Source organism: Trichoplax adhaerens, genomic scaffold, assembly GCF_000150275.1.
Source record: "Trichoplax adhaerens TRIADscaffold_1 genomic scaffold, whole genome shotgun sequence".
Lineage (NCBI taxonomy): Eukaryota > Metazoa > Placozoa > Uniplacotomia > Trichoplacea > Trichoplacidae > Trichoplax > Trichoplax adhaerens.
In genome coordinates this window covers 5,847,788-5,861,512 of record NW_002060943.1, presented here as the reverse complement: position 1 = coordinate 5,861,512, position 13,725 = coordinate 5,847,788, and the positions used below count along the sequence as shown (strand labels likewise).

The window sequence follows — 13,725 nt, the reverse complement described above, 5'->3', positions numbered from 1 at the left end:
CAAATTAATTTTACAATTTTGCTCTATAGTCATTGTCTTGCCTTGCTTCGCGTAAAGCCTCCATCAATAATGTTACTTACCTAAATTATTAGTTGTAAGAAATATTTTGTAGCAGTAATGATTCAATTAATGTTGTTAATGTTTATAATATTTAAAGCAATCGTGGGCGCAATGCTGTAAGCGGTCAAACAGACAGGTCATTTATTCTTATTACGAAGGCATGGTACATAAAATTATAATTAATTTATTCTTAGAGGGGATAAATAAATAGTAAAGTTGCAATCTCGAGTAATTTTAATGCAAAATTTAATCTGTGGTATATTTTATTTTAATAGAAATTTTAGTTAGGGATGGAAGCTATAGTTATAAAAATAAATTTTTATTAATATCTGATACACTGTACTATAATTGATTTTTTATAATGGAAAACTCTTAATATTTAAAGATTTCATTTATGGCTCAGGACCTATTTGGATAGACAAAATGTCATGTTATGGATCAGAATCTACTATATCTCAGTGTCCTATATCGTCTTCGGGTATATCAACCTGCAAATTCTTTAGAAGCGCAGGAGTTATATGCGAAAAACTTAGACCATCAGCACTAAAAAATTTGACATCGTCAAAATCGAATGGAAATGGTATTGTAATTTAATAAATTATCCGTAATTATGCTTAATACTGTACCTCAAGAATCTATAATCTCACCATAGTTTTTCCTTTTTAGTAAATTTAACGAAGAACCATCGAGAAAATGCAATTATGATAACAATTGGATGTATTTTGGCAGCCATCGCTAGCATAACTTTTACTGCAGCGTATTATTTTCGTAGATTTTGGAAACGAAATGCATATCAAAGGGAAGGTGAGTGTCACTACCCAATGAATGACCTGAAGAAATTATGCTGATCTTATGGATTATTTTAATTTAACATTTGCTTTTAGACTGGTTACTAGTGTTTATTATTTATACTTTATCATTAAAGTCCATGAAAATTTTACAATCAATATTTCGTATGCAAATATTTCTAGAAATGTTGGATTTGATATTAAAACTAAAGAAATTTCTATTTACAGAACCTGAAGCCTATAGGCAGCAAATGGATAGACGAAATCTAAATAAGGGTTATCCGCCAACATATTAAGCTTCCCATAGATAAGGTGTAATCGCTAATGCAACTTGTATCCATCCATGATGACAAAAATCGAGCCATTAATATGAAATTTCTAAAGAGGTCCCAGTGGTCAATGTTTTACTATGTTCATTTCAATATAAGTCTAGGCATTATAATTATTATATTACCCGCCATATGGTCACCATGAAGAAATGATATCATTGCCGTAAATTTGAGTTACACTATCATAAGTTTTTCAGTCTAAAATTCCGTTATGTCACGTTTATGGGATTATTCGTATTACGGTGGAATAGGTAGGAAATCACATCCGTATATAAAACTTGCTAATTTAAACTTAGATACAATCAACGAATAAACAAAATAACATGTTTAGTTTATATCTATAGTTTCTATTCCAACATTATTTCATATTTCTTAAATTAGATTACCCGTAATTAGCGTAGGATATCCTTATCAGCAGTGCTTGCTGTCTGTATCATTTGCATATCGTTGAGTTCGTATCCACATGGTGGCATAAATTATGCAGTAAAATTGATTAATATCATAAGTTTCTTGTATAAGTTGTAAAAGAATTGGTTCATTGGCATTACTATTGATTAATAGAAGGAAACCGAGAGCATTATGTAAACGAAATAGAATTTTAATTGACATTGAGGATTATTGTACAGATCCATTTATGCCTAGAAAAGGTTTTGATTTACTGACGTTAATGCAGGTATTTACTTACATGATTACACTTGTCCTCGTAATGATACTGTATTATGAAGTTCCAAAAAATTTTGGTAATTTAAGTTTGTTGACAAGGAACGGGCATGCTATTTATTGTAGCCTACACTCAAGTAAGGAATATTATAGAGCTTCTTAAAAACATTAAATATTTCCATCCATTACGGAATCACTGACTCATTTGCGTATAAATAATTTCTTGTTTTTTCATTTATACTGTATTGATAATTAATGATATACTTGTACTTATAGAATCAATATGTCGATATCTCCGTATTACAGCGTACTTACAATTAATTAATTGACTATAAAAGAAATATTTAAATAAAGCGTCACTAAAATTGACGTTCGTTATAGCAATCTGTTGTGGTAAGGTAAAATCTATACTTTTAAAACAAACTAATGATGATGAGATTTGTAGGACAATTTGATGGTAGTACACAGTACGAGTATTTTTATCGAGGTGACTTAAGGAAAGTTCCATACAAATATATACATGAAGTAATATAATGCTTGGGTTTACAGCCTCTCAGGTTCGCAATCGTCTAACACAAAATCTGAGTTATTAATAAAATTGAGCAAATCTGTAACGCGACACAAAATCAGGTAAATACCGTATTTAAACTTAAAAAGTATCGTTTATTAATAGAACGTTAGATAAGAGTTGAATTCACTTTTCTACCGCCATAATAACAGTCGAAAGTGGCTAAGATAAACCGGATAATCGACTTGGTCTCCATGACTTAGGACGATTTAATCTTATCTAATATGATATCAGGAGCAGAAAGTCTATGAGAACCTACAGCAACGACAGAATTTATCATTTACTGTTCACCAGATATCCTTAACTGATCGTGAACTAATATGATATTTACAGTCTGTTTCAATTAGCCTTTAAGCTTTCCTCCAAGACTACTACGGATAACTATTCTTGCTGATACATCAGTATTGTATACTTTGTATCGTCGATTTAAAGTATCATACTGGCCCAATTAACAGTGCTACAAGTAAAGGAAAATTTGCCTAATTCTTTAATAAGTGGAAGAAACCTTGCTTCTTATTTCATTTCAGTTGTTAAAAGCTATTTAGTGTTACCTTGGTTTGTTTATGTATTGATACGTGCTATAGCATTTTATACAGTATTATAGCTGTAGAATAGCTGAAAATCAGTTGGTACAATAGTATAACATGTAAACTAAATTCATCGCGTTATATTTTTGGTGGTACCTGATACTGCAAGGTAGCAAATAACCCACGTGATAGTTTTTCTACCAGTAAAATTACAACTTTTCAATTGGTTGCCAATGCAACCGAATCAAGGCGTAACAAACTAATATAGAAATTATATCTCTTTTATCAGTGACTACAATAATATTTTCATAATATATCAACATTTTATTATCGTTGTTACAGTATAAAAGTAGAGGCGAAAGTAAGCTATCAAGTTCGTTAGAAGAATTGTATTCTGGTCTAGCTACAGAATATTAGTCCATGGTGCGTAACTGAAGGGTTAATTTAAACTCTATTACTGACAGCTATCTTTGGAAATGATTGATGAATGAGCAAATTGGTGATATTACACTATACCTTAGCCTAGTATAATTGATAATATTAGCCTTAATCAACCCTAATATAATAAAGGCTATAGTCTATTAGTCAGAACATTACTTTGGGTTGTCATTATCATCACTAAGAACGTTTAACGGCATCAAATATGATGTCAACTCACCTTAGATCTTTCAGTTTAAATTGCCTGCTTTGCATCATTATTACTCTCTATTTGGATGAAAATTGCTTATGCAGTGCGTCGAAATTGAGCTCTCCGATGCAATGTTTGTCCGGTTGTCAATGTCTTGATAAAAATGTGGCTATTTGTTCATCTCTACCCGAAAATTTCGATAAAGAGCATCGTAACATAAAGAAAATGTAAGTTACAAGTCTAAATTTGACAATTTAATTTCATCCATTTATAGCTGAAGATAATATATAGCATGTCCATTTACAATTCAATGCAGTATTTTAGATCATTAAATGGATGATATCGTTATGAAATAAATGCATTAATTAAGGCCGCCTGCAGAATCTTGCTTGATAATATCAGTTATCTATCATTGTTATTTCCTTGACTATATTATTTTTAGGCTTAACTTAACTTTTTAAATGTTTTTTAATATTAGTATTCTAATAAGACCAAATTGTAACTGCCAATTTGCAAGATGGTATCGTTGGATCGAATGGAAGGAAATTGATGTTGAAGGCGCTTGTTATCAACCTTCACAATTTTTGAATATTCCAGTTCAATCAATCCATCTTGAAGCACTTATTTGCCCTCAAGGTTACTATTATGAGCGAATTGTTAGATGTTTAGCTATTGTACTACTGCAAACTCGTGGACATGATAGTTAGGTTTACATTTATTAATGCAGTAACTAGGTTAAAAATTTCATTGAATATGTTTTCGTGCCACATTAACTTGCGACTTAAGGCGCTTCGTAGCATTAAGAACCTGAAAATATTGCTATATCAAAAGCCGTGAATTGTACAATTAAATAGAATTACATCGGTAATTATAATAGATAGTCCAGAGCGTTATTGTTTTCATGTAAAGTTATCACCTAACATAACGGACAGTACCAGTAAGTGTCTTGCACCTTTTATGATATGTTATTACAAAATTTAAGAACTGTTACGGTAGTTATCGCAAGACTACCGTAATCAAATTGCTAATCATTAAATGCATTATATGTGAACGATTGAAAAATAAAGTTCATTACAGTAGTTTATTATAATTATAAGCACTTTAGATATTTTATCTGGCATGATTGAACCTGAATTCAGTACTTTCTTCAAATCATTTTAACCTTATTATTCTTGTTGATTGTGCGTCTAATCGTTTTATTTTTGAATATCGTAAACTATTACTATGAATAAGGAGGAAAAAATGAAATATTCAGAAATAGAATTGTTCGTAGCACTGGCAGCCAACTTCCACCTTATCAATTTTCTAGTAAGTTTGCAGCATTTTTCCAACACATATCGAGTTAATACAGAACACTGCAACAATTTGGGCTAATACTATCCGTAAAATACTCTACCTGATATAGCGTACCCAGTCGATGCTATAGGCTGTGACTTTCAGAAAGGTCTATGTGGTTTTCGACAAATTAGAAATGCAGATTCAATCGATTGGGATTTAAAAAGTGGACCGACAACATATTCGATGGTAACCGGCCCTTTGTCCGATCATACATATGGGACAGGTACTATATTAACATCACATGCTATTAAGATGCTATAATACTAGGGATTACCGATATTACTATTCTTGCTAGCCTACAGATTTATCTTATTAAAATTAATTATACTCGCACTGTAATATGAAGAAATTATTATTCAATGCAATAATTTAAATAGACTAAAAATTAATTCATGAAACAATCCATAGTACAATATTCATATTAAGATACTTAAATTAATATGCGAAAATTCTATCAATTTCAGCTACAGGAAAATATCTTTATATGAATTCTTTACCAAATCCTCAAAATAGTGTTGCTGAAATTATTAGTCCGCCGTTAATCATAGCCGATCAGGTCAAAACTGTTAATGTAAGTAATATATATAAAATTAAATGGCAAACCCGTTCAATAAATTCATTAGTGATACTACTACTGAAACGGAAGGAAATATAGAATAGACCATCGACATTTAAATATAAAATAGACTAAACCAATAGAGCAATTACGAAACAATTCCATTTTTTGTATTGCCTTGTTTTTGTGACTATACCAGCTTTTATTGAGATTTCAATCCATTTAAGTTTGTTAATTGCGGTTTATTCTCCATCAGATTATCTTCTATTATCAGCTATATGGACGCGATATCGGTGGTATTAGGCTTTATGCAATATATTCGAAATATAGCCTAACAAAGTATCAAATCTGGGAACGAAAATATAATAGAGGCCCTTACTGGAGAAAAGCTGATATTATGTTTAATCCACAATACCCAGAATATCAGGTTTGTGTGTTAATGTAAATGAATATCCCCTCATTTCTATTTTACAATTATCGTTATACGTATTTGAATTCGCTATCATAAAATTAATGTTAATTCTTTCAATTATTGAATGGGATGGTCACAGATTATTTTTCAAGCAATAGACGGAGGAACCTATAGCGATATTGCAATCGACGACATTTACATTTCTCCATTTGGTACTCAATAAAATCTTACTTTTGTTGGGTTAATGTATATCATATAGTGTATAACGATAACTAAAATGTATTACAAAATATCTTCTCTCGTAGAAGAAGATTGTTATAGCGGCAGCAACTATGGAATATATTACAGGGGTACAACCAGCACAACACAAGCGGGAATAATATGCCAGTCATGGTTTACAGTATTTCCACATCAATCTAACTTTTCATCGACTTTTGAAAATCAATTGGAAGTTAATTACTGCCGTAATCCAGGAGGTAGTAAATCGAAGCCTTGGTGTTACACGATTAATGCCTCAATCCAATGGCAATATTGCGATCTTTCGCAATGTCCACCTCGGTTACCAATTAAACCGACATCATTGCCAGGCGATTCGAAATGTAAGCGATCTTATGTCAGGCCTATAAGTGTACGGTTAAAGAAGTTGCTAAGTATAAATAGAAATCCTTAAATCCAGCTAGCATTTTTCTTGCAATAGATCTTCCTAGATAAATAATTTTGGTTGATATATAATTACAATATCATCTAATATTTTCGTGAATAATTATTTTCATCGTGTACAAATTTAGTTTCAATGTAGTACGATGCTATCAATTAAATTAATTGACAAATTTGCATAGAATACAGCCTAAACTATACTGTCTATTTCTTTTACGACCTAAACATGTAACTAAGGAAAAGGGTAGATTCTCTGCGAAAATTTTACATTGCATTATAATTAGAGATATTGCATAGGATAATTTTCTGTTATCTTATTTCACCAACCTTAAAAATTTTTTAATGCAAATGAAATGGTTTAGTTGCTAGCACGTTACCTATATCAATTGGCCCTAATGGGTTACTTGCTTTCTTTCGTGGCTCGGTATGGGGCACTATTTGTATAAGTAGTGATTGGGGATATACAGTCTCGACTGTAATCTGTAAACAGAAAGGCATTTCTATATCTGGTATAACAAAAGGTAAGCTTATTTTATATTATAACATTAGTGCAGAAAGTAATATTTAAACGCTGTATTAATATACTAAGAATGCGTCATGATAAGGAGGTGCAAATGCAGATATTTAAATACAGATTGATTTAATATGAACTTATTATCATAACTTTAATCTAGCTATAAAACTAAATAAAGCTTACGAAGGAGATCCATCTTGGTATTATCCTATTGAATGCACTGGGCTAGAAGATTCTCTAGAACAGTGCAAGAGTAACGTTAGCGATGCTAAGGGTTTAGTAAGCTGTGACGATAACTACGCGATAGGAGTCGACTGTCTTCAACCTACCACAGGTACAATAAAAATTGATTACTATCCTGTATCTAGTCAATCCATCTAGGAACAATGTTATCCGGAATTCTTGTTTGGCTCTAAATAATGTGATCATATGATTTGTTTAAGGCTGGCCAACCCATGATCCTATCGAATATTATTCTGTCTTGGCTGGGGGGAAATCGTTACGTGAAGGCTACTTACAAGTATATTCTGGTTCAAGCAATTCTTTCACTACAGTCTGCTCAACTTTGAATAATTCTCTTCCACTCGATATTCCTGACGTTATGTGCAGGGAGCAAGGATTTCTCTATGCTTTATCAACTGAAGGTAAATTGTATTTACACCTTTGCAATAAATACCTACAGTATATTATTTTTAAGAAGTTATTATTAATCTTTTCATTACACCGGAATATATTATTTAAACACAATTTATTAAATTGTTAATTTTTTCAATTTTATCGATTCAATATATTTATATAACATGTGCTGAAATGACAGCCGAATTAATTGAGTTAGTCATTTGGCCACGAAAGTCTTGGATTTATGACCTTCATTGTACTGGCTACGAACATAAGATCTATCGTTGCCAGCAAATGAAATACGATAACGTGGATTTGGGACCGAAATGCGAGAGAAGGAACAAGTTGATAACTGCAAAATGCAAAGCTGACGGTATTTTCTTTTAAGTCTGGCTGTGATTTTTAAGCCTTTATTCGAAAATGTGTTAAGTTGTAGCATAATAGGATAATAAGATAATCTCACAATATAAGATAGCTTTGCAAGGATTCCTGTATATTGTTCAGAGTAATTCCATTTTACATTGTTTGAGAATATTCAGTAGCTTTAAGTCAGCTATACGAGTGGATAAAGCTATAAAATTTTAATTTAAAAAAAATTGAAGTCACCTAAATATAATTATCTTATTACATTTAATAGAGAGTGATTTAAATACCCTTGACCCAAGCTGTGATTTTGAAAAAGGATTTTGTGGATGGAACTATAAACATCGGATTCCTTTTACTAATCTTGCCTATTGGGTGTATAAAGATGATAGCGAGGGACATTATCTACCAATTCCTGATTTAGCAGGTTTATAGACTACTTGATGGATTATTGGCTACTTTTTAAAATTTTAAATAGCGACTTAAGATTATACAATGACAGTATTTCCAAAATGAATTTTGTTAACCGAATCCGTACTTTTATCGAATAATTAGGTAATTTCATTTATACCATTCAAGGTCCATTTTGGACTTCTGGTAGTTCGGCAGCATTAGCTAGTCCATTACTACAAATAGCTAACGATGCCAATTTGGTTGCTTCCGTAAGTATCTTAAATTCGATATATCGAACCTCGAACTACGATGTGAAATTTTATTATTGATACAACTTTTAGAGTTTAATCATAAAAAGTTAAGTTATATGGATAAACTTGTAAGATTTTGAGACTATAATCTTTAATTAAATGGACATAAAACTATGCTCTAGCCTATTTTTACATTATTAAATTTTAATATATTAGCACATTTGAACAAAAATCAAAATGTGGTTAGGGTTATCTTGCTTTACTATAGCATATAACTGTAACATTAGTTGCGAATAGAATTTTTATTAGAGATGTAGATTGGTTTACATCTATAATAAGGTAAAAGGATAAGTTTTCATAAAAAATGTTTAAACGTCGTCTTGCAGATATCTTTCAAGTATTATGTTTATGGAAGAAATTTTCAAAAGATTGAAGTATTAATTAAAAATGGCAGTCAAGAAGGAGCCAGTACTAAAACATTATGGAGCCAAGAGCTGACAGTTCAGCAGATTTCTGGCTGGATACCACAAACTTTACCATTGCAGTCCTCAACAGATTTTTCGGTTTGTATCTTGATTAAATAACTCAATGTATCAGACTTACTGAATCTGAAAGCAGGTTATCAACTATATTTCATTTTTAAAAATTTTAAAAGATTTTAATAGTGGCGTACTCAAAATATATCGATTATAACCCAAACCCGACACCACCATTAAGCGCTATTGCTCTGGATGATATTAAATTCACAAATATAATTAAAAGTATGTATCCTATATATTCAACTAGTTAATTTTCGATAACGCAAGCTTACCTCAAATTTACATCCATCTTTATCTATATTTTCTAATATTGCAAGTAAATAGCTATAAAGGATTATAAATTTCTCAAGATATATTTAATTTTTTATCCAGAAAATGATAGAACTGACCCCATCCCTATAATTTTGGTGACGTTGGGACTTCTTACTATTATCGTAGCTTTATTCGTAATAGTAGGCTATGTCTCGAAAAAGGAAACGAAGAGATCTGTGGTGGTTACAAATGATAAATAATAAAATTGTGTACGTAAGTATAATACATCAATTTTTCTTCAATAATGCAATAACTGCAGAGAATAAAGCAAGGTTTCAATAATGCTGGTTATGTAATAATACTGTAATTGTGACGTTAAGTCGTATCGATACTGATAACTTACCATGTTCCTACACTTGTTGGTATTTTATTTAGTATTTAATTTTAAGTACTGAATAGTACAGTTTTTCTTAGAAAATTGAGAAATACGTTTAGCCAAAGCGGAAAATAGTTCATTTTTATCGAGTGTCGGACAACAGTTTTTGTTGGATGTGTCGTGGTGAAAATGCAGCTAATTCATCATTTTTGTATTGGCTCGTTATCATTTAGCAATTGTTTACTGCAGTGCAAATCGATTCCTAGGCCAAATGAAATGTTAGAATGGTTATTTTCATGTAGATTAATCACCAATAGTGTAGTTATTTCTATATAAATCATTCATTCGTAATAAACGAAAAATGATCTTCTTTAGGCTACTGTAACGCTTAGATAATACCCGCTACTTAGAAGATCAATGGATGCGAATTTTTGAAATCGTTTCTCTCATGTGTTTTAATTACATAGCAAAAAATCATAAAGATTGATTACATCCATTTCGATGGAAACTAAGAGAACTAAAAGATTGTAGTAATAGAACAGTTATGTATTATATTCTACTTCGTCAAATAAATACAAGCAGATCCTTAAATCTAATTTTAGGTATCAGTCTGTCTTTAATCAGTTTGCTCGCTTGTTTCTTATCCTTTAGATTGGTTCTCAATTTTATGGGGAGCCTATGGAAATTATACAGGAATTTATCCCAACGACACAATTTATTTGCTGATTCAATTAGTGGAATAATTTTAAGCCAGAAATACAATGTTGAATTTCATATGCTATTTGTATAAAATTTATTATAATATCAAACAGAATAATTATTGCTATGTCTTGATTTCAATATTTTTCCAGCCAGTATCAAATGCTGCTGCATCCATTGAAAATTGCTTTGATGCAATACTCTACAGTCTGTCCTTGTAAAGGAATATATGATTCAACATTGGTTACTGATGGCAGATTATCATCGCTTCTTGTGCTCTTGTTCTCTTGTTTTATGCCGCATTAATAACAAGTCAAATCACTTTTAGTTATCTTTGCGTGTTTATTCAATGCATATCTAGAAATAGCGCGTGGATGAATCGATATTAATAGATGATTATCATAATACTTACAATTCATCGATATGACGATATTCATACTGTACTTATGATGTCGACATTTTCTAATACTTAATATGTAAATACTTGCTTGCACATTGCAAAATAAAATCAGATATTGAATTAAAGATATATTGAACTTCGATAATATAGGAAATTGAAAAATTTTTGTTGCATATCTTTGCATTCATCGGCGATTTTATTTTAAAATCGATCCAGCATAACCCTAACTCAACTTAGTATAGAACAGTACCATCATTCAAACTGCATATGCTTAGTAAAGGCATAGTACAGGCGTATATTGGATGAGGAACTTTTCGCTTGTCGAATGCAATGTTAACTTATCGTTATTGATATTCTTACTTTTCGTGAAAGTGCTGTATATGCACTCTATTACAGTTTATTCCATTGCTAAAGCGGTTAAGTGGAAGTATTCGCGACATCCTTGCATGGTTGTGTTCAGTAGATGATAATAATTTTACATCAATCGATTATCATGCTGATGATGTAATCCTCTAATCTGTCACCATTGACTACATAGGAGTTGAAAATCGACTAGGGTAAATATTGTGCAGAAGCAAATCTGAAAGGAACTAAAGTTTTTCTCTTTCATATACCTGGCCGTACAACACGCAACAATTAGCTGACTACTAAATACTGCAGTCAAATACTTTAATATCTGTGGCATATTCGATTAGCAATCATGAGATGAAGATGTTCTTGCCACTTCAACACAATATCTAGAATATTCAGCATCAAGATAGTTCGCAGAATTGCAGTAGCATTCTTTACAGCATGAATAGTAACACTATTACTGATGTAGTGAACTGCAAACTGTGTCCTTGTAGCTGGCACTTCAAGGTCAACCCAAAACCCGGCTTGAACCTGACTCGAGGGCAGGATTCGGATTAAGAATTTTTGTGGTAATAAAGTGTTTGTATGGCAATTGTTTTCATTTCGGGTTCGAAAATGAATAATTTGATCGGGTTTTATTGGGTTCGAGTTACATTTTCACTCCGTTCAACCACTTTACTGTGCAGTAGTGCCTAGGACTACAAGAGTACAGTACTACAGCACAGGAAATGCGAAGAGAGCAATTCCAGAGACTGTTCAACTCTCCTCTACAACCCAAAATAATGTACTGTAATCAAGTCATGCTAAAGCCACCGTCCTCCCATTTTCCCTTGGAAAATCCATGGTGTCTGTCAGTATATTGCAAAAGATATAAAAGATATTTCCCGATACTTGTAATGATACTTTGCAAAGTATGAAGTACAATCCATGCCTTGTGAAAGGAGAAAATTTTCTCTTACAAGTTCTCGGTATTGAAATGCCACTAACCTAATAAATACGTAGGCCTCAAAATGAGTCCACTTTCCTGTCCTGAGGTATGCACAGTAGTTTGAAATGCCCCTAAGTTAAATAGGTGGGCCTCAAAATGAGTCCACTTTCCTATCCAGAGGTATGTAGGTTGAAATGTCCTAACCTAATAAATACGTGGGCCTCAGAATGAGTCCACTTTCCTATCCCAGTGGTATGTAGTTTGAAATGCCCCTAAGTTAAATATGTGTGCCTCAAAATGAGTCCACTTTCCAATCCAGAGGTATGTAGTTTGAAATGCCTCTAAGTTAAATATGTGGGCCTCAAAATGAGTCTACTTTCCTATCCAAAGGTATGTCCAGTAGTTTAAAATGCCCCTAACCTAATAAATATGTAGGACTCAAAATGAGTCCACTTTCCTATCCAGAGGTATGTCCAGTAGTTTAAAATGCCCCTAATAACCTAATAAATATGTAGGACTCAAAATAAGTCCACTTTCCTATCCAGAGGTATGTCCAGTAGTTTGAAATGCCCCTAACCTAATAAAAATGTAGGACTCAAAATGAATCCAATTTGCTATCTAGAGGTATGTAGTTTGAAATGCCTCTAAGTTCAATATGTGGGCCTCAAAATGAGTCCACTTTCCTATCCAGAGGTATGTAGTTTGAAATGCCTCTAAGTTAAATATGTGGGCCTCAAAATGAGTCCACTTTCCTATCCAAAGGTATGTAGTTACTGTACTGTAGTTTCGATGACTGGGCGGTCGAAATACAGTAGAAGACAGTCAGGGCAATTCTACATCGACACCACCATTATAAACAGTACAGTGTTACAGTACACTCAGTCTACAGTATAGTACAGTATACTACAGTACTGTACACGGTACGGTATGAACAGTTTGGCTCGCGGTTCCGCCCTACGGTAGGTTGAGCTTTCACTGTAGTTAGTGTCAAGCACAAAAGCCCAGTGAAAGCCCAGTCCAATTTTTAAATTGAACAACACCTCTTAGAGACACCACGGTATGGCTGCTGCAAGGGCTATCCAATCCGGTCATTTTTTATCTCGTATTGGCTATGATGTTCATTCCAACGTCGTCCAACGTTGTTTTGCGGCTGGCTGGGCGACGGTTGGACGGTGTCGATGTACCGTCCAAAATGGCCGCTTATTAACCACTCAGGTAACGGGTTCATATCCAGCATCATTTTCTATTATTGACTACTTTCTGCTAAGCAGGCACCTGTATGGCCATATTAAGATTGTATCATCAATAAGATAGAAATTGGCTTCTGTAAACTGTATTTTGTTCATGCAACCAATCGAGTACGTCTTTTGACAGTAAGGAATGATCATGTTATCCTCAATCATTATTATTTTTTTGGGGGGGGGAAGGGGGTATATTAACGTTGGATTCATTTGCGAGATTGGACTTTTGAACTCCATCATACTATAGTTATGTTGTACTAGTAAAAATGATGAAAGG

General features: G+C 32.5%; 1 protein-coding gene across 1 annotated transcript; it reads left to right on the top strand.

Annotated features, from left to right (window-relative positions):
• Positions 1–3,686: 3,686 nt before the first annotated feature.
• TRIADDRAFT_51917 (uncharacterized protein) lies at positions 3,687–9,713 on the top strand (the record flags this gene model as incomplete). The annotated part of the gene is made up of 17 exons (XM_002108667.1): positions 3,687–3,787; positions 4,039–4,196; positions 4,438–4,497; positions 4,966–5,121; positions 5,363–5,469; positions 5,711–5,881; positions 6,006–6,078; positions 6,172–6,465; positions 6,886–7,044; positions 7,198–7,371; positions 7,481–7,681; positions 7,855–8,028; positions 8,293–8,445; positions 8,574–8,680; positions 9,049–9,225; positions 9,318–9,423; positions 9,574–9,713. The coding sequence occupies 17 exons, from the start codon at positions 3,687–3,689 to the stop codon at positions 9,711–9,713; spliced, it is 2,511 nt and encodes an 836-aa protein (XP_002108703.1).
• Positions 9,714–13,725: the final 4,012 nt, after the last annotated feature.